Source organism: Heloderma suspectum, chromosome 2 (assembly GCF_057233095.1).
Source record: "Heloderma suspectum isolate Gila_16-S chromosome 2, 16-S_ref, whole genome shotgun sequence".
NCBI classification, from domain to species: Eukaryota; Metazoa; Chordata; class Lepidosauria; order Squamata; family Helodermatidae; genus Heloderma; species Heloderma suspectum.
The window spans coordinates 164,330,994-164,352,977 of record NC_139459.1 but is presented as its reverse complement, the minus strand read 5'-3'; the positions used below and the strand labels follow the sequence as shown (position 1 = coordinate 164,352,977).

At 49.5% G+C, this 21,984-nt stretch overlaps 1 protein-coding gene across 1 annotated transcript in view; it reads right to left on the bottom strand.

The window, feature by feature from the left end:
* LOC146353093 (TLC domain-containing protein 4-like) overlaps window positions 1–21,471 on the bottom strand; it is a 31,917-nt gene extending 10,446 nt beyond the window's left edge. Inside the window, exons 1-4 of the mRNA XM_084835686.1 lie at window positions 21,386–21,471; window positions 7,023–7,193; window positions 6,737–6,826; window positions 3,156–3,214 (exon numbers count right to left, since the gene is read on the bottom strand). Coding sequence (XP_084691812.1) covers window positions 3,156–3,214; window positions 6,737–6,826; window positions 7,023–7,177 — 304 coding nt within the window. The 5' untranslated portion in view covers window positions 7,178–7,193; window positions 21,386–21,471. The remainder of the gene's footprint in view (window positions 1–3,155; window positions 3,215–6,736; window positions 6,827–7,022; window positions 7,194–21,385) is intronic.
* Between the last annotated feature and the right edge of the window lie 513 nt (window positions 21,472–21,984).

The following is a 21,984-nucleotide window of genomic DNA, read 5'->3' as shown; positions in this document are numbered from 1 at the left end:
GAAATATATTGTCCCCCCTCTTCCCTCAACTGCTTCCCAGAATTCTCCTTGGCACACTCCGAATGTAACACCTCATTGTGTGACCAAGAGGTAAAAGGCTTTGAATGAGTCTTATTAACTACAGAGAGATCATAATAGCAATCTTCCCAGGTTTTATGTGCGCTCAGGGTGTTAAGGGACTGCATTGTACAGCATCAGTTCACAGTGTAAATGAAACTGTAGACTACAGGAGTGCATGAAACAGGGAAAAAAAGGAAAAGTACTGTGGCCAAACCTGCCCCAACAAAAGGCAAACAGTTCCCCTTCAGGAGCAAGTACTGGTCATCAGCTTATTGAAATGGGCATACGTGGATTCTGTGCATGCCTGGTTGCTCATGCCCAGAATTGCCACGATCAGAATTCCGTGGTGAAGGAGAGCGTTCATAGCACAGTTGGGAGTATCATTTGGGTGACCATTCGTTCCCAGCCAAGACCGAATGAGAAGAAAAGGCTGAGGGAAACCGCTGGAGGGAGAAGGGTCCGTCAAGCAGGTGCCTGGAGGAAAGCACCCCACAAAACCCACTACCAAATGCAGGGCCTCCAGCAGAAGTCAGAAGCAGAGCTGCTGCTCTGATCTCCAGGGCATGTACACCCCCCCCCCGCACCTCCCATGCACCTCCCAACACTTCCCATGTATGTCCACAACACTGGTGTGCTCCTCCCTCAGGGCCAGGAAGCTAAGGGGCAACATCCTGGCAGTGCCTTTCTATGTCCAACCTTAGGTTTGGTCCGGCCTGATTCCAGCAGCGTGCCAATGTTCATTTTAAAAGTCCGCCTGAAAATTCATATGCATTTGTGCAAACAAGTCCCACAGTATACACATGCTTGTGCACACTTTTCGCTAATGTATTTTTTTGCAAGCTATTTTTTCCCTATAACAATACATTCCTGTGCACTATTTTTGCTATTGTGCGCATTTGTGTGTACGCTTTTCCATAGCAGATTGATTTTTGTGCACGCTTTCCCCTGATATGTGCATTTCAATTTCATTGCCTTGCATGGAGAACTGTAACACTACATTCGAGACAGCGCCAATTTTTGCTCTTTGGTTCGGCAGGTGCAAATTTTGTGAATGTTGTAAATTTGCACAGACAGTCAGATGGAACACATGTCTCCCCTCTCCCTAGCCTTTAGGTCTGGTAGGCAAGGGGTGAGAGAGAAGCCTGCACTGCCCTTGCCCTTGCCCTTTCTGGCCGCCTCCCACCTGTAAAGGCTAAAGGGAGCTGTCAGAGGGCTGTCCAGTAGAGGCTGGTGCCTCCGATGTCAGTGGGGTGGGGAATCCGCTCCAGGTTTCAGTCAGAACCACTCAGGAATGTAAAGGAGCCATCCAGCTCCTTTACCGTTCTGACTGAAACCTGGAATGGATTCACGGCCCCACTGACACTGGAGCCACCAGCCTCCACGGGTGCTGTTGCCTTGGGCCAAATACTTCAGCCACCCTTTCCTTCCCGGGACTGGAGGAAGAAGTGGCCCCAGCGGAGTGAGTGGGGTCCATACGTGAATGGGTGGAGCGAGTGGCAGGAACAGTGTGAGTGGCTGAAGGATGTGAATGCAGTGTACAGAGTGTATGGGGCATGGGTGGGAAGACTTGAGGGGCTGATTCAAGGACTGCCTGATACGAAGTGATCATGGCTGTTGACCCTCTTTCAGCCCAAGGGCCAAATCCAATTCCGGAGAAGCTCTTGGGGACCATGTTCCACTGGTGGGGGGGTGGGGCTGAAGGCAAAAGGGGCAGGGCCAAAACACCCCCCAGATGCCCGCACATTTTAGCGTAGAGCTCTGGCTGCCTGGAACAAAGCCTTAGGAGGGGCATTTCAGCTTTTGGGAATGGGGGGAAACGGCACAAAAGCTGGGGAACCACTGAACGATCGGCAATCAGGGGAAAGGCCAAGGGAAGCCCAGAGTGCCAGACTGGGACCACAAGCAGGCTGGATTTGGCCTGCTGGCCTGGACTAGGTATTACAGGAAGCCCATCCATGAATGTTCACAGGATTCCACTTGTTATTTATAATCGCTGCCCCCTCCTCCCAATTTGCAATGAGCTACACGCTAGTTTTTGTGCTCTAGGGTCACACAACATCCCTGATATGTAGGTCACTGGGATTCCAGCCTTACAGATGGGTAACCAAGGTGTGTGAAAGTGACTTGCTGAAGGCTGCAATAGAGACACCCTGGCAGAAGAAGCAACAGCTCCCTTGGAACGCTCTGCCAAGTGCCTGTAGGCAGCTGGCTGGTTGTCTGGTTTATACCTGCAAGACTGTCCAGAACTGGGAAACCAGTCACTATCCCCCTTGCTGATGGCATTCAAATACCAAGTAAAAGGTGGTTTATTTTGGTGTGCCTAGTGCATGTCCAATCTTTTAATATTTACTGCTTTCCTGGCTGTCTGTAAACTGTGTCTGTAAACTGCAATTGTATTTTTAAAAAGGTATTGCTCCTATATTGTGTGGTTGTTAGCCACTTTGGGCAACCCATTAGTGGATGGAAAGGTAGGGTAAAAATATTTTAAAACAATAGTAAATACATTAAAGAAAAGCTGGGACTTCAATTCTAGATCTCCCAGAACTAAATCTAGCTCTCTCTGTTCAATTATTATAATTATTAATTACATTTCTATACTGCCCCATAGTTGATGCTCTCTGGGTGGTTTACAAAGGTTAAAACATTAAAAGTAGAATAAGCAAAATTTAAAATATAAAACACACACAAACAAACTGTATACACAAAGACAACATACATCTAAAAACAACTTTGAGCAATCTACCAAACCGTAAAACAACTCCAGGATCAATTAAAACTCATCATACGCTGCCAAATGAATGGGAAAACAGAAAAGACTTGACCTAGCACCAAAAAAATAACATTTCCTGTCCACTCTAATGGACCTCATGCAGGAGACGATCCCAGTGACACTGGCTGGGGGTGGAGCATGCAGGAGGAAGGGGAGCCACAATGATGATCAAAAGGTCCCAGAGAAACCACCGTTTTGGCTGAGTCGCCGTGGCAAGACCAAAGTGAGCTTTCCCCAGCAAACTGCTTTACTGGCAGCAGCCCCAAGAGGATGCCCTGTGCTTGCTAAGAGCCTGCCAGGTGAAACAAGGAGGTGTGCCACTTACCATAGAGCAGGTAGCCACAGGTGACAGCTATATTCAGCTTGACCAGCCAAGGGTCTCCCCTGCAAGGATGAAACAGTGGGGAATGATAAAAGGCAAGGGCCTGCTTCTGGGAGATGAACTCCCCCACTCCTCCCCATTAGATGTCCATTTCTCTCTCCAACATGGGAGGCACCACATGGAATCACACACACTACTGTTTCTCCATGAGAGGGACAGTAAATGCCCACGCTTTTTGTGCGGTAGTCGTAAATATTAATGATTTGAGAACTGAATACGTTGTGGATCTCAGGCAGTTGGAGGGTACAAAATAGGAGTATTAGATCACCTATATGGGCTCTGTGGCTAATCCTAGTGAGATACAGATAGATAGCACCCTACCTTCTGGAGTTGTTGCAAGGATTACTATAATGTAATTTAGATGAAGCACTTTCAACCATCTAAAACAGGGATGGGGAACCTCTTTCAGCCGAAGGGCTCAATCTCAACCTGAAAAAGGTCTTGGAGGCTGCATTCCACCTGTGGTTAGTGCCAAAGGCAGAGTGGGCGGGGCCAAAATGTGACCACTACTGATGTAAGCCTATTCAGATGTAAGCATGACAAGGATTCTGGATGTCTACTCAGAAGTATGCAGCATTTTCAAATAGCATCTCAAATACCAAATCTCTGCATGTCTACTCACAAGTAAGCATAAGCCTCTGCTTGTCTACTGATAAGTAAGAAGGCCAGCCTTTGTATGTCTACTCAGAAGTAAGCATGATTAGCATGCCTGCCCACAAGTAAGTAGGGCAAGACTCTCATGTCTACTCACAGATAAGCAGGACAAGCCTCAGAAGTAGGCCTGAATCACTCAGCAGCTTCTGCCTCAGGCTCTGCCCTCCACCTCCTTCAGGAAAAAGCTCTTATCTCTGATTGATTACCTGCTGATCAGACAGAAGAGCTTTTCCCTATGGGGAGGGGGGCGGAGCCTGGGAGAGAAGATAGCAGGTCGGGGGGGGGGGGAGAGCTTGTAGGTTGTACTGGGCCTGTGGGACACAGGCTCCCCATCCCTGATCTAAAAGCACTATGCAAATGCTGATTATTGTTGTTGTTGTTGTTGTCATCATCTCCATGATCCTTCCACCTCTGATAACATGCTAGTCCCTAGGCCCAGTAAGAAACCCACAATAGCACAATACCCGAGTAATTGTGCAATTTAGGGTGCAATCCTATGGCTGCTAGTCAGTGGCTAGACAGACATAGGATTGGTTGGTTTCCAGGAACCGACCTTGGAGCCCACAGTCTGAGGTCAGTTCCTGGAGAACTGCCTCCCCGCCCCCACCCCTGCCACCGTGACGGCAGCGCAGATTGTCCCCGGGCTCCACGCTCATAAGAGCAGCGCTGAGTGGGGCATAAGGGGGTGGTCCCAGGGACAGGGAGGGGAGTGTGTAAGTGCTGGTACGATGCGTCATCCAGCCTATTCACCCTGCACTCCAATGTCCCCTAGCTAGGCAGCCAAAATCGGACAGTCCCCTCCACGCTCCTCCTGCCCTGCACTGGAGAGGCAGTTGTCTCCGAGTTCAGAGGTGGTCACCTCTCCACATGGGATTGCTCCCTTAGAATGTTTTCAGAAGTCAGATTTTTTTTATTTGTTTAAAACAGCAAAATCAGCCTTTAACTCCATGTGTTTGAAAAACACTCATGAACTAGTTTTGTAGATTGTAGGTGTAGGGACTAATACGTTCGTATTAAATTCAAAATTTAAACCAGGGTACTTAAAAAAAAATACTAAGGGTTTGAACCAGGGCATCCTTCTATAATGCGGTGTCCTTCAGATATTTTGGGCTACACCTCCCATCAGTGCCAGCCAACATAGTCAGGGATTATGGGAGTTGAAATCCAAAATATCGGGGGGGGGCACCATATTGGGGAAGGCTGAACTAGAGAATATTAGCGGCCTGACAGAACTGTTGCCTCAGGCTTGGTTCCTTCGTCTGAGCAACTTTTCAAATGGAGCAGGTGCCTTGCTTTGCCCCATCCTCCCCTCGAGCAAAATCATCTGCCTGCCCTCGACTGCACCCCGGCCTCTCTGATCTTTGCCCGCTCTTCTGGCCCTCGACTTCCACTTGACCTGAACCTCTTGTGTCTCCAACTGACTGCTTGCAGGACAGACCCTGCTGGATTCTGGCAGGCACTGACAAAAACTGGATTTAAAAATAAGTAAGTGAATCCAATATAAATATAAAAATCCATTTTGTAATTGTAAATAAGATCACTGATTCTCTTCCTTCCTGTCCACTGATCAAACAACTATAGCTGATTAATCTACTGGCTAAAAATAAGTTAGACAGGGCTCATGCTATCCCTCTTCCTTGCCATTGTTATACTCCTTTCCTGTTCCTTTGGAGTTTTCCTCCTTGTCTTGTTTTAAATGGCATCCAGCCACTGAAGCGCCAACTCCAGTTACGCCTCCACCCTTGAGTGGGCCTCTCCTCCTCCTCCCCGTCACTGTTGCCACTACCAATCTGCCTGTCTTTCCTCCTGGGCCCATATACTCCTTGCTCGCTCGCTCGCTCTCAGAGGGGAGGTAAACAGGCAGCAACAGCCAGGGTTGGGAAGAGCAGGAGGCCACCAGGACTGGCATTGGGCCTCCTGCTGGAGCACAGGCCTTGGCAGGCGCCCAATAATTGCCGGCCCCTGGTGCCGGCCCTGAGGCACCTTGTTAGCTCTGCCTACGAAGTTCGTTTTAGCAGAAGCTAAAGCTGGCTATGTCGTCACGATCCTGTTGCATCATTTTGTCTTCTGGACAACAGTCTCATTTCTTTAGGTTTGGGGAAAGCTTATATGGGGGCAACTGCACAAGTTATGTTTTATATGGGAAAAAAAAGTTATCCCCAAACTGTATTTCTGGAAGGAGGAAGTACACAAGCAGGGTCAGAGGAGAGCAAGGAACAAAACCGAATGAAATGAAACATGGTAAGAGGGCTTAGTCTGGACGCAGGCCTAATGTCATCACCACCCAAAGGCCCCTGGTTAAAATCCCACAACTGGCAGGTGGAGCAGAGATGGATTAGACATAAGCTGTCAGTGGGGAGAGTGGTACAAGGAGGCTGTGCAGCCATGGAGTCAGCTGGTTGGGGTCAAGTATGAGCTGGTGGGGAAGAGTAAAAATGCCACAATGTATGTAGACAGAAGGGGAAAGGAACAGGACTGGTGCCTGCTGAGCTTTAGGGAGGCAGCCCCACTCAGAAGCACTGAGAGGCTAATGGAGAGCAAGCACACTGGGAGGGAGGGAGGGAGGGAGCATGGCCTGGGCAGGAATTTAAGCACCTCTTTAGGCCCTCTGCCAGCTTGGCTCAGATGTTCCTGCCTGGAGCTGACAGCCCCACCCCCTCCAGTCCTAAACCCCAAGGGAAACAAGGCTCCATTCTCTCCCAGCACAAAACAGTCCTTCATGGCTTCCCAGAACAATGGGACCAATCAAGATCCCGGGCCTCCTCTTCCTCTTGCTGGGAAGAGAAGGCTGCGGGATCTGTGAACGCAGCCTGGACAGCACAGTTGCCACAAGAGGCGCATGAGCAAGCCGGCGGGCTGGTCCTTCTTACCAGATGGGGTTGGCATTTACAGCATCATCAAACCAAAGGATGTAGAGGCAGAAGAGGCCAACGATCACTGCATGGAGAGTGGACACACATCTAGGGAGGAGGACATGCAGAGGTTAACGCACTTGTGTCCTGCGGCTACGCTCCCCCCGCCTTGTATGCACATATGCACACGATGTTTCCTCACAAAGCAAGCAAAGCAGTGGCCTGTGGTGCTGCTGCACCCTCTCGCATTCTGTGGAGGATCTGACACTAGACAAGGATCCGTGCCCCCACTGCCCTCCTATACCTGGAATTCCATTCGCTCTGCTTGATGGAGGGAAGGGCGGAGTAGCTGGGGCTCAGCGACAAGGACAGCTGGGGGCTGACCGCTGAGAAGAGAAACTGGAAAGCCACAAAGCTGCCAGCCACAAGACAGTATCCCACACGGGTGGAGTCCTCCATTGAGTCTCAGCAACACCTGCAAGTGGACAGACATGGAAGGGGGTGACGTGGGAACAGAGACTGGGATGCTGCGATGCTCAGGTCCACATGGGCCAGCAGGGGAACGTGGCTCCTCCATTGGTCTCAGAGCAGCAGACCTAAGGGGCTAGCTGGCAGCAGCTCAGGGTCCATTACACACAGCACTGTCGCTCCAGTTTAGTCTGCCATAGGCAACATCACAAACAATACACAGGCCCAAACCGTGGGGGTCTGCAGTTGCTCTCCCATCCACTGACTGGCTTGCCGCTGCTTTTTTTTTTTTTAAATTCCACCTCTAGAGCTCAGAGCAGGTGACACTATTTACAGTATCAATCAAATATACCGAAGTATTACTCAATTGCTGGTGTTGAACAGATGGGCTTCTGGCTCTATTCAGCCTCCTCTCCTGAAAGAGACCGCACACATAACTATGGCTGCTGGCCATGAGACCTCAATGGTACGCCCAGGTTCTGACGCAGCAACCCAATGAGAAGCAGGTACTTCGGGGCAGGCAGCAGGGCAGAGCTTCTGCCTTCCTATCCTGCCAGTGGGCTTCCGGGGGAATCTGGTTGGCCACTGTGGGAAAGAGGATGGTGGACTAGATAGATCCTTCAGTGTGATTCAGCAGGCCATGTCTTATGTTCAGGAGAACCCTGCAGGCAGCCAGAAAGGAAGGGAGGAAGGAAGGAAGGAAGGGGAGGCCATGGGCTGTCCCAGCCATCCCCGCTTGCTCCCTTGGCCTCTTCAGCCCTCCAGGAGCAATTCAGTAGGTGAGGAAATTGGCGGAGCAGCCACGGCATGGATGGTTGTGGGCAGCAAGGGTAGTGAGGGCCAACTTTTCATTTAACCCCCCCCCCCCCCGGCCCTTTTGGGGATAGCCAAAACAAGTGGTACAAGAACAGAATCTGGCAGGTTGGAGGAGGTAAGCCCTGAAGGAGGCACAGGGATGCGAAGGCCAGGAGAAAAATCTGGAAAAATAGAATTTTTTAAAAAGCGCACACGTGCACACAGTTTTCCCTTTCCCTCCACAAGGACAAGAAAAATCCCTGCTGAAGAAATGGCTCTCCCCCAACCCAACCCAACCCATTTTTCCCCAGGTCTTTGCATTTCTAAGGAGGAATGTTGCAGTTTGGGAGTCAGAGCAAGAATGGAACAGAACCTGGTGGGTTGAGGCAGAGCCAACACAACCAGGCAGAGTATGGGTGGAGCCTGGCAGAATCAGGTGTTTTCTGGTGTTTCAGACCCTAATACTAGTTACCTGAAAGAACGTGGGTCTACCAATTGGACCAGTATGCTGCTGGCTGCATTACATCCTTAGCTGGGATAGCTTGGGGGAATGCTGTTACTTCACACCACCTGGGGCTGTCTCCCCTCCCACAGAAATCAGTGGCTTTCACCACGTTGTGTGGAAGACTATAAATGTCTATAAACATACAAATAAACGACTATAAACGCACAAATGAAGAAGTCTCCTGAGATAGCAGCAAAACCTGCCCTCTTCCACCAACGGTGGAGCCACCGCTGTCTCGGAGGGAGCGCTGGTCTGGCCTTTACCTCAGCTCTCTCCCTGACCCTTTTCTTTTCCCCACAAAACCCAATGGGAGCTTTTTGCTTCTGTGGATGAGGGGAATGGACAAATAGAGGCTGCAATGAGATGGGAGCAGGCGCTGGCAACTCTGATGTCAGTGACAGTGGGCAGGTGAGAGGGCACAACATTCAGGCTGAGCACACGCACCTCAGCTGCGTCTCAGTTTGCAGCCCCTTTAGATTCACGCACTGAAGCAAATGGCTTCCATTATACCAAGAGCAACCTTGTCAGCGATACAAACAAAAGCAAAGCACGGGCAAACCAAAGCCCAGGTCTGCGGCGGTCATGTGAAGCAAGTTCCAAAGATGGGGAGCGGCTTGCCATCCATGCCGTGCTTGGTGCTGGCAGGGGCATCACCAAGAGGAGACCCATGGCTGACCACAGAGAATGTGAGGGAGCCTAGACATGGTCCTAGCAAGCCCTGCAGAGCATTTGGTGGCAGGAAAACCCATCTTCCAGTTCATTACGCCACAAAGGATATATTGTGATCTTGTTTTAAATGACGGCAGGAGCTTCCATTATTGGGCTGCCTATTTGCTAAAGAATCTGTACAGACCGAGAGGAGTGGGGCAGCATCGTTCACAGCTCCAACATGGAGTCTCTCTGATATCTGGGGCAACGTTAGGCTTGGCCAGTCCACCAGAACACAAGACCTCTCCAAAGGATCTGGATCAAGAGAATGCACATCATGTGAGAGGCATCCTCTAAAACAGCCTTCCCCAGCCTGTGCATTCCAGATGTTTTGGACTACAACTCCAGTATTGCTGACCTCTGGGTATGCTTGCTGGGGCTGATGGGGGTTAAAGTCCAAAAGATCTGGAGGGCATGAGGTTGAAGAAGGCCAATACAAAAACACAGGAAGCGAAAGTAGCACACAGGTGGCATACTGTGGCAGCTTAGGAGGCATCAAGTCAGCTGGGCTATCTAAAGGAGCAGTACGGGTGCCCAGGGGATAAGCTTCTACAGCATTCCCCCACGATTACAGGGCAATCCAAACAGAAAGCACCGGGCAAACCTTCAAAGGTTTTAAGGGGAAGGTGCCCTCATGGACACCATACTTAGTACAGAGAATAGATGCAAGATACCTGGAGAAGCACAACTGGATAAAAAGGCAGGAGTGGCAGAGACTCAAGGAACATCAGCATGTGAGTGACAGCGACAGTCCCAGGACTCATCGTTCTGCCCCGTGAACTGAGCCCAGAGGTACATCGACAGAAAGACAGAAGGGACGTAAAAGGGGAACCAGGAAGAGAGACCCATTAAGACTGGTCAGGAAAAGAGGCAGCCAAAAAGAGAGTCTCTAAAGCACAGAGAGTGGAGATATTGTAAAAAGAAGAGGAAGATCAGCTCTTTCTAAAACTGCCAATATATCAGGCAGAATAAGAATAGAATTTGGTTTGGCCCCAATCATTGAGGATTTTTGCAAGAGTGAACTCTCAGCAGAGGGCAAAGGATGGAAACCAGAGTGAAAGGGGACAGGGCTCGAGGGAGCAATCAGAGGAAAGAAATTCAAACAGTGGGTGAAGAATATACATTCAAGTAACTAAGGCAATCTTCCTCAACGTGGCACTCTTCAGATGTGTTGGACTACAATTCCCACTATTCCCAGCCAGCATGGCCAATGAAATTATTGGAGCTGCAGCCTGTGGAGGTCTGTGACTGTATAATAAACTTTGGTTGGTTGGTTGGTTGGTTGGTTGGGTTGCAGTCCAACACATCTGGAGGGCAACAGGTTGGGGAAGGCTGAACTAAGGGATGATTACTTTATAGTTTGAACTCTGGGATGCAGGAAAGGATTGAACTGTGGCTTTAATTTCCAGTGGGACACTTAACAACTTGTATATGGCTGTGCTTCCTTCACACTTGACAGATAAATTCAGTATATAATATTCAGGTTTGAGCACCCTAGTATAACATGTGAATTGAGAATTGGCCCTTAGAGATAATGGGAAGGAGTGATATTGGAGTACTGTTATATGGGATGAAAGGATCAAGGGAGGACTTATTTCTTTTGAAGCAGGGCAGAAAATATCTGCATGCTTGAAAGTCATACAGAAGGAGCATGACAAAAATGATGCAGAAGTTGCAAAGAGGCGTGAAAACGGTGGCAGAAATAACCCTTTACAGACGAGGGGGGCCAGGGTCAGAGGGCCAGGTAGAAGGCCTGGATCATATGAGGCAAGGTTGAAGACAGACGCCCAACCGGACTGAGTCACTCTTGTGATTCTGGGCAGAAAGAGGCGGCGGAGGCTTTAGAAGCGGGGGACGGGGACGCGGAAGACAACTAAGATTTGGGAAGGGAAGAACAGTAATTTTGTTTAGCAAGAGACAGCTGAGTTAAAATGCAGAGAAAACAGACCTGCAGCAGTGGGTGGTCAGTTCATGAGATGTTCTCAGCTGCATGAGATCAGGAGTGGATGAATGAGCAGAGAGAGTAAGCCCAGGCTTAGGATCAGTGGGATGAATAGAGCGAGGAGTGGGAGGAGCAGAAGAGAGGATAAGAGGCCAAGGGCTGAAAGTCCAGAAGCTCTCCACAGTCTCCGGGAGAGGTTTTCTGCAGCCTTGATGCGGTATGCTGAAGGATGATCCTGGGGCCCTCTGCGTGCAAGCTGTAATTTAGCTATGGACCTTCCCTGAAACAAAGCTGTCTCTGTCCAGGAATCAAACCTGGGCTGTGGCAGTGAAAGTGCCAAATCCTGACTCTGGCTCTTGCATACCCCCGAGGAAAATCTGAAGTTCTGGCCCAGTTGGTTCCTAAGTGGAGGTGAGGTGGGGTGGGAGCCTGCTGGGCTGGCTGCTCTTTATCACAGAAGATGCAGTGTGGAATCTCAAGACCTATGGAAGCTGCATTCCCGGTGGAAGAATGTTTCATGGGAATTAATCATGAGCATCACAGTAGGGTAGGCGAGGTTCACGTGATAAGCGTATACCAGAAAAACAATGTGCTTGCCAGGCGGTCATATATCTCTCCATGTTGGAAAATATAACAGGTGTAGCAGCCTTGAAACTAACGTATGTGTTGGAATGTAAGGTAACAGACGTCAATGGGTAAAAGATCTCTAAACACACTCACACCTCTGCATACACGCAAGGCAAGGTCAAACGTCGACAGCTGATCTTTGCAACATGCTCTCAATGGCATCTTGAACAGAGATCTGTCTGCAGACAAGATATATGCTCTCCATATTTGCTGGTCTGGACTGAATTGTTTGTTCAAGGTGCACCCTGTTCAAAGCCCAGATTCCAAGGAGGAGTCGAAAAGGTTTGCTGCAGGACAGGACAGCTGGAGATTAAGCCTGCACACCTAGACCCCAGCCTTCCTCACCCTGGTAACTCCAAGAGTTTTGGTCTTCAACTCCCATCAGTCCCAGCCAGCATGGGCAGTGGTCAAGAATGCTGGGAGCTGAAGTCTGAAAACATCTGGGAGGCACCAGGTTGGGGAAGGATGTTATACACTTACCTGTCAGTAATCCTCATTGAATTCAGTGAGACTTACTTCTGAGTAAATATGCACGGATTCAGATATGCAAATGTGAAAGGATTCAAATGTACAGGTACTCTTTGCTGCATATTTGTGTGCATGGTTAAAAATAAATCTTCAGCTGCTTTCAATCACTACAACAGGGTCTGCTGTTAGATACCTGACACATGTCTGCCAACCTTTACTGTAAAACCCCTGAGGCAGAGTCACAGGTTCTCTAGCAAGTTGGTTCTGAAGTTTTTCTTAATCTTGAACCAATATTGACCTGCTTGTGCATTCATGCAGGGAATGGCTGCTTCCCCTCTTCTTCCAGAAATCTTTTTAAATATTTCAAAATCGTTGGCTTACTCCTGCCCCCTTAATCTTCTTTCCTCTAGGATAAATATGGAGATGAAAGGCCAGCCCTACCATTAGGCAGACTGAAGCAGTCACCTCAGCGGCAGATGCTGGGAGGTGGCAGCAAGGGGTTGGAGGAGAGAGCTGTGTGCCCAGCAGCTTGCCCTGCACCCCCTAAACTATCCTGCTGCCTTCAGGTGCCATGCAGGACACTGTCCTATTGCCAGTATTGAAGAAAGATTCAACTGCCAGTCCAGTTGGCTTTCGTACATGGAATGATTTCCAAAGGAAGGGAAGAATGTGTTTGGCCACAGCATGAAGAACTTCATCAGGAGGGCTTTAAACTGAACCCTATGGGGAAGGGAGATGTAAAGTGGGGGTAACAGTGGATGAAGGCTCATGCACCGCAACAGACAGAACAGCTCTAATAGCGCCCAATAATAGTCTTCAGACACATATAGGAAGAAAGCCAGACCATGAAGCACACGGTCTTTGATGTCTATATACTAATGCCCAGGGTATGGGAAACAAACAGAACGAACTTGAACTCTTAATACAAGAGGGAAAGTATGACTTGATAGGTATAACTGAGACTCGGTGGGATGACTCTCATGACTGGAATACAGCAATTGAAGGATATACCTTGTTTAAAAAGAACAGGAGGAACAGAAAGGGAGGTGGGGTTGCCCTGTATGTGAAAAATACATATCTCTGCACAGAAATACAGGAGGATGAGCTTGGTAGCCCCATCGAGAGCATCTGGATCAAAATAAATGAAGCAAAGAATAAAAGGAACCTGATGGTCGGAGTCTACTACCGGCCACCCAATCAAGGAGAAGATGAGGATGAAACTTTTGAAAAGCAAATAGCCAATGTTTTAAGGAAGCATGATGTAGTAGTAATGGGGACTTTAATTTCCCCGATATTTGTTGGGAGACAAATTCTGCAAAACATGGCCCCTCCAGGAAATTCCTGACTTGTGTGGCGGATAACTTCTTCCTACAGAAAGTAGAGGAAGGAACTAGAGGATCGGCTACCCTTTGACCAGATCCTAACCAACAGAGATGACTTAGTGGATAAAGTAGCAGTTACAGGAACTCTGGGGGAAAGCGACCATGTTGTACTTGAATTATTGGTTCTAAGGGAAGCAAAAGCCGAGTGTAGTCAAATGCGTACCCTGGATTTTAGGAAAGCTGATTTTAATAAACTCAGAACAATGATCAGTGAGGTCCCATGGTAGGCAACTCTAACGAGAAAAGGAGTCCAAGATGGGTGGGAGCTTTTAAAAAAGGAAATTCTCAAGGCACAATCACAAACCATTCCAACAAGAAGAAAAGGTGGAAGACAACAGAAGAAGTCCATGTGGCTTCACAAAAAGTTTAGAGATGACCTGAAAACAAAAAAGGACACATATAGGAAGTGGAAAGAAAGCCAAGCAACAAAGGAAGAGTACAGACAGGTAGCACAGAATTGCAGGGATGGTGTCAGGAAGGCTAAAGCTGAGAACGAGCTGAGGTTAGCGAGGGATGCTAAAAACAACAAAAAGGCTTTCTTCAGCTACGTGCATAGTAAAAGGCAGAGGAAAGAAGTGGTTGTTCAGCTATTAAATAAGGATGGCCAAATGATAACAGATGACAAAGTAAAGGCAGAGGTGCTCAATTCCGACTTTGGCTCAGCCTTCTCCCAAAAGAGGGTCTATGACCCCCCTGGCAAAGGCGAAGTACAGGCTGAAGGGGCAGGACTGCAGCTTGAGATCGATACACATATGGTCAAGGAACACCTAATTACTTTGAATGAGTTCAAATCTCCAGGGCCAGATGAACTGCATCCTAGGAACTGCATAAAGGAACTGGCAGAAGAACTCTCAGAACCGCTGTCTATTCTCTTTGAGAAATCATGGAGGATGGGTGAAGTGCCAGATGACTGGAGGAGGGCTAATGTTGTCCCTATCTTCAAAAAGGGTAAAAAGGAGAAACCTGGGAACTACAGACCAATCAGTCTGACATCAGTCCCTGGGAAAATCCTGGAGCAGATGATAAAGCAATCAGTCTGTAAGCACCTTGAAAACAATGCAGTGATTACTTGAAACCAACATGGATTTGTCAAGAACAAATCCTGCCAGACGAATCTGATCTCATTTTTTGATCAGGTCACCTCCCTTGTGGACTGTGGGAATGCTGTACATATAATATACCTCGACTTCAGCAAAGCTTTCGACAAAGTGCCCCATGATATCCTGATGAGCAAACTAGCTCAAAGTGGGCTAGATGAAACAACCATCGGTGGATCCACAGTTGGCTACAGAATAGGACTCAAAGAGTGCTTATCAATGGCACCTTCTCAAACTGGGGAGAGGTAACGAGTGGGGTACCGCAGGGCTCAGTCCTAGGCCCAGTGCTCTTCACCATTTTTATTAATGACTTGGAGGAGGAGGTGCAGGGAACGTTGATAAAATTTGCAGATGACACAAAATTGGGTGGGATAGCTAATACTTTGGAAGACAGAAACAAAATTCAAAGTGATCTGGATAGACTGGAGCACTGGGCAGAAAACAACAGAATGACATTTAATAGGGATAAATGCTAAGTTCTGCACCTAGGAAAAAGAAACCAAATGCACAGTTACAAGACGGGGGATACGTGGCTCAACAACACTACAAGCGAGAAGGATCTTGGAATTGTTGTCGATCACAACCTGAATATGAGCCAACAAAGTGATGTGGCTGCAAAAAAGGCAAATGCCATTTTGGGCTGCATTAATAGAAGCATAGCTTCCAAATCCCGGGAAATACTAGTTCCCCTCTACTCAGCACTGGTTAGGCCTCATCTGGAGTACTGTGTCCAGTTCTGGGCACTGCACTTTAAGAAGGATGCAGACAAACTGGAGAAGGTTCAGAGGAGGGCAACAAAGATGATCAGGGGACTGGAAACAAAGCCCTATGAACAGAGACTGAAAGAAGTGGGCATGTTTAGCCTTGAGAAGAGAAGACTGAGGGGAGATAGGATAGCGCTCTTCAAGTACTTGAAAGGCTGTCACAGAGAAGAAGGCCAGGATCTCTTCTCGATCATCCCAGAGTACAGGACACAGAATAATGGGCTCAAGTTACAGGAAGCCAGATTCCGGCTGAACATCAGGAAAAACTTCCTGACTGTAAGAGCAATACGACAATGGAACCAATGACGTAGGGAGATGGTGGGCTCTCCCACACTGGAGGCAATCAAGAGGAGGCTGGACAGCCACCTGTCAGGGATGCTCTGACTTGGATTCCTGCATTGAGCAGGGGGTTGGACTCGATGGCCTTGTAGGCCCCTTCCAACCCTACTATTCTATGATTCTATGAGAGAGGGTGCCATCTTGTTATTCTTTGACTCAGGCAGTGAAATATCTTGGCCCAGCCCTGTGCAGAGAGCCTTTGCCCCTTCCTCCACAGCAGGGCCAGCGTCATGGAGACCACTGGCCCTGCTGCTCCTTGCTCTTACTGCCTGTCCCCCTGCCCTCTTTGAGTGAGTGAGTGAGCAGTGACAGGAGCAAGGAGGAGCAGCAACCTGCATGGGGCTCACCCTCTCCTTCTGGCTTGCTGTGCGGAATGGGCAACAGCGCCAAAGGGGAGGAGGAGGGTCCACTCGGGAAAGGAGGACCGACTGAGGGCCTCTCGCCCAAGGACGACCCTCCCCGAAATCTGGAGCTGCCATTGCTCCATAGGATCTGTCTTCTAACCAGTGGTGTACTGGTAAATGTTAAAGTACAGGTTCTCATCATGACAGTCCCCATAGCCCCACCCCCAAGGAGAGTCCAAAAATTAGGCAGCTGCATTGATCCATATCAGCAAACCAGTTCTAGCAGTTTTATCTCCACCAGGAACAGGTTTTTGGTAAAGCTGATGGATCTTAACTGCCCATTCTATACCAAGCCAGGGCAAAATACTTTGCATTACAGCAAGGAACAATATATCGTTGTTGGGAATATTCACCCACCACCACCACTGTGAGAATTGCAGCTAAACTCAGAGGAAGCAGAGAAACCTGAGCAGGGTAGCAGATGGCAGCACCCCTGCTAATTAAAAAGTGCCGGGGCTGCGTCCCTGTAAGCCCTGGCTCCACTACACCACTGCTGCTCATCCCAGTTGTTCCTAAAATCCTCTGTCGCATGGTGGCTGCAGGTGTGTGCCCCCCATCTTCCCTCTGTGGTTCTCTTGGCCGTGGATCTTTGCCAAGTCATGGGTCCAACTAGATGTGATACTGGAGTCCCATAACTGGGATGCCCAACTTCTTTTCCTTTTACAAAAAGCAGCTGTAGGGCCTGTTCCAGACTGGGGACTGCAGAGGAGGGGTGGTATAACCCTGTGCACTTTCCTGTTGAAAATGTCCCCAACTGGAACAACATAAAGGCACGCAAAGAGGCAAGAAGAACGTCACACCTCGCTGTGTGCCAGCGCCAAGCCCATCAGCCTTCTAGCTCCTGTTCAGGTGTGCCACATACTCCTGCTGCCTCCACCACCCATGCGCTAAGGTTTACAAAAGCTGCGCTTCATTAAGGTGCTGGGCAGGGTATGAAATTACACACATTGTTTCTGGTTTTATTTTAATCTGGTTGTTTTCTCCCCCTGAATTGCTGTATAGCATTTTCAGAATACATTTCAAGGTTTTTTTGTAATTGTAATGAAACTGTTTTAGTTGCATTTTACGGCTTTAAATTTATTTATTTATTACATTTCTATCCCACCGTTTCCTCCAGGGAGCCCAAGGCAGCACACATGATCCTCCTCCTCCTCTCCAGTTTATCCTCACAACAACAACCCTGTGACGTAGGCCGGGCTGAGAGTCAGTGACTGGCCCAAAGCCACCCAGCGAGCTCCATGGCCGAGTGAGGATTTGAACCTGGGTCCTCCCAGTCCCAGACCAAGCCCTTAAAGCAGCGGTGGGAACTTGTGGCCCTCCAGATGTTGTTGTACTGCGACTCCCATCAGCCCTAGCCAGCATAGCCAAAGGTGGGGGATGATGGGAACTGCAGTCCAACACTGACTGTAGAGCCACGATTTGCCCAGTCCTACCTTAAAGGATCAAAGGAGGCACAGCCAGGAAAGAGTTATGTCCAAGGTCTTGGAGACTTGCTGCCAGTCAGGATAGACTACTTAGCTCCATGGTGTATGGTCTGATTCAGCATGGTACATATCAATGACTCAGCATGGTACATATCAGCACCTTCCTTCTATTACCCAATAACCTTTGGAATGCCTTCCAGTTGTGAAACAGAGTTTAAATCTGTGCAATTAGCCTACATAAACTTGCTCAGTTATTGATTTACAGTGCAATCCTATGCATATCTACTCAGAAGTAAGTCCCACTGAATTCAGTGAGTCTTACTCCCAGGTAAGCGTGCATAGTGTTGCACCGTAGGCTAAATATGGAGGTTTAATCCCATACTTTTAGATTTGGCTGGTGTTACAAAGCAAGTGATCTTAAATTGATATCCTTGTCTAAAGGACTGCACAAATTTAAGGAAAAATGTGCTCCTCCACACAGTTGCAGGAATTTCAGTTCTTTGACCTGAAATCATGCCTCCCCCAACCCTGCCCCCAGTTGTGTCTTGCTCGATTCTTGTACAAAATCACTTTTAAACCAACAGTTCCCATATTACAAATGTAAATGTGGGCATGCTTGTTTTTATTTCCAGATGGATTATTTCTGCTTGCCTTTAGCCCATTCGGATTCAAATAGAATCAATGTCTTGAGTGTACTGAAACAGAAGCATAGCTTGCACCCGGTGGCATGAACACTTTTAACTTTGAGCTATTACTCTCTGTGTAGAGAGGCCCAAAGAGGATGACTGAGATCTAGAAAAAATAGATTTCTAAATCTATCTGATTTATGTTACCTAGCTAACAACATTCAAAACGATTGGGCATTATTAAACCACAATATGATAGTACCCACTAGAGGTCAGTTCTCACATTACAGATGCCACATGAGAGGTTGCTGGAAAAGCTTTCAATAGCCAATGGCTCCAGGTGGAGGCGATAACATTTGGTAGCCATTCACGCAGTGGATTGCTCCAACTGTGTGGAATGCACAACACAGCAGAGAGGCTCTCTGTGCAGCTGTGGTGATCCAAATGATGAGCAGAGTTGAAAAGTTATGGCCCCTACATGAAGCCACCACATGGAGAACCATTTCTAGCAGCCTCCTTCATAGGAGCCAAGACGTGACCATCAGCCATAAGAGATGCTTTCAGATTACTCCAGTAAGCAATCCCATGCACACTTTCCTGGCAGCTGGTCTCACAGACCTCAATAGCATTTAGTTCCATGTAAACACGCACAAGATTGGGCTGTAAGAGAGTTTAGGCTACAACTGAGGGGGGTGTCACAGCATTCAGGGAGGGTTAGCCATTCTCTCCCCAGCAGTGACCCCCCCCTCCCAAAAATGCCCCTCTCCACAGGGCAATGAGGCTTTTAAAAAGCCTCCACTGACACCAATGGAAGCTTTTAAAAAGTCTGACTGCAGCAAGCCTTTTTTGAGGGGGCATAGCGGGGTTTGGGTCACAGCACGCACACACACACACCAATCCCTGCCAACACAGTCTTCAAAGCCTTCATTGGCACCTATGGAGGGTTTTTAAAGTCTAAATGCACAGCAGGGTTGGAGCAGTGGGGAAAATGGGAAAATGGGAAAATTATCCCCGATCAGCTGCTGATCAGAGATAAGAGATTCCCCTGCTTGGGGTGAGGAGGAATGGCCTGGGAAGAGGGTGGAGGGGGACCCCCCCACCTGAGTTAGCTGCACCCACTGTCTTACAAAGTAAGGTCTGTTGTGAAGGTCCAGTTCACATTAAGGTAAATGTAAAGAAAACTGGGACCGACCCACCCAGGTGAACAGTTTGAAGAGCTTTGATTCTGGAGCAATAGGCAGCCTCATATGGGACTGTCTCCTCTCATACAGTCCTGCCAGTCCACTACGGCCAGCTGGGGAGGCCCTCTTGCATGTCCCCACCCCACCCCCAGATGCAGTTGGAGGGAACACAAGAGACGGCCTTCTTGATTGTGGCACCCAGCCTTTGGGACTCCTTGTTCTGACAGATTTGCCTTCTCTCTGACAGCATGCCATTGCTAACTGAGACTTTGTGTTGTTTTGTTTCAGAAAGCCTTTGACTAGATGACTGACCTTATCTGACTCTCTCTTTGTGTTGTCTTCATTTTGTAGTTTCATAGGCCTAACTCTGTTGTTCCTAACTGTAATGTATCTCTGATTTGTTTGTATTTTTATTTGATTGTATTTTTAATTTGTTATGTAAGCCACCTTGGGTGGTTCAGTTTGGAATCACAAAGGCCGGATATTACTACTTTAAATAAATAAAGGCAGCAGCTGCACACAATCCAGAAACTGTACTCCAACATCCCTGGTGACATTGCAAAGGGGCCCAGCAGACACATGCCTCTCACATTGCGCAGAGTCTTTGGCCAGCTCTGGGCCAAACATGCATAGGGCAGACATACGCTCCAATGGCAATTCTGAGCCATTCATTTTAGTCTGACCCCATACCGTGTTTCATTTCTAAAATATGAGGTGGCCAGGGGTCAAATCTTCCTCTAATTTCCAATTGTGGGGCTGGCTACCTACTTTGAGGCAATGATGCCCTTGAACACACATGTGCAAGAGACACCCAAGTCTTCTCCATCCGGCCTCTTTGAGGTGGTGGTTCCCTTCCCCAACTATGTTGGCCCAGCATCAATCTGGGGCCCTCCATATGTTTTGGACTACAACTCCCACTATCCCTGGCCACTGGTCATGCTGGCTGGGGCTGATGGGAGATGGAATCCAAAACATCTGGAGGGCTCCAAGTTGGGGAAGGTTGGCCCTCATCTCTTACCACGTCTTTGCCATGATAATTCACCCTGAAGATCACAGGGTGTGGGTCAAATTCCATGGCTTTTTCCTATTCACCTCTCTTCCCCACCCAGGGTGGGGGGGAAACGGAGAAGTGTGCCTCAGGACCCCGTGTAATGTCATTATTAATTGTGCCCCTAAATATCTTGCTGCGATGGCTTGGGTTCCTTGTGCACTTGCCCTACCGGGTCAGACTGTATTTATGGACAGGCAAAAATGTCCACCTCTGCTTTGGGGGAGCAGCATTAAGTTCCTGCAAAAATTCTGGCAGGATGGAGTGGGGGCTTTGAGTTTGGCCTCAGAGACAAGGGGGGTGGCGACGGGGGTGCCCAAGTGCGTCAGGATCGAGACCCTGCACGTGTTGCAGGTCGCTTCCCAAAGCCAACACAACGTCAAGCCCCGAAACTCCTGTTCGCGGCCCCCCAACAACCATTTCCCTATCTTTTGTGGAGGGGGGGCTTCGATTTGACAGGAGGCATCTCTACACCAGCCGAAAATCCTGCATTTAAAACGGGGCTTTCTGCTTCCGTTTTAAATGCAGGATCGCGACGGGTCCCTTTTTCACGTGCTTCCTCCCCGCCCCCTTCTCCCCGTATCGGAGTCTTCCGTTATCTGTCATTGATCCCGCTCCTCTTCTTGCCGCTTTTCCTCTTTTCAGGGAGGAAACTGAAGCGGGACACAAGGGGGTGATTTGATAGCTCATTAGCTGCGATCCATCTAAAAACGGAACAAGGCGGGCATTTAGCGCGGGGGACCCTTGAATGATCACTCCGTCGTGTAAAGAGCCCGCGGACTTCCGCGCGGGAGCCGTCTCCGTCGCAGGACAGGAGCTCCGTGGGAAGGAGCCCGGGGGTTCGCTCGCTCGCTTGCGCGCGCCGCATCCTGCCGCGCCAGGTACTCACCGCCCTCCTGCCTGCCCGCCGCTGCTTTGGCCCGGGAGGCGGAGCGCGCGCGAGTAGACCCGCCGCGGCGCGGAGCCTGCCCAGGCGGGGGCCCCCGTCCGATGGCGGTCCGCCCAACCCCTCCTGCTCCAGCCAGACCCGAGAGGACCAGCGCCCCGCCTCCGCCAATCGGCCGCCGCCATGCCGCCCTGGGTCCCGCCCCGCCGACGGGGCGGGGGAAGCGGGCCGCCCGAGCGCTGCGTGGGCCACGAACTCGGAAGGACGGCCCCGCCCGCCCCTCGGGCTCTTCTCTCGAGGCGGCGTGACGGCTTCCCCCTCCCCCGCTTCTAAAGCAGCAAAGAGTCTCCCAGAGCAGCTTGCGATAATCACCCGAGCGGCGCAAGCCATCGCCGTCATCGCCGCGGCCGCGCAAGATGGCTGCATCCTGCCCTTCGTGCCTCGTGGAGCCGGGCCGCATTCTCCGGCGGCGGCGGCGGCGGCGAAGGTGAGCAGGAGCAGAGCGGCCCGAAGAAGCGTAGGGAATTCGTGCCGGAGCGCCGCCGGCCTTCCCACGGAGCGCGTGCTGTGCCGGGGCGGCGCCCCCTTCGCTGTCCACGACC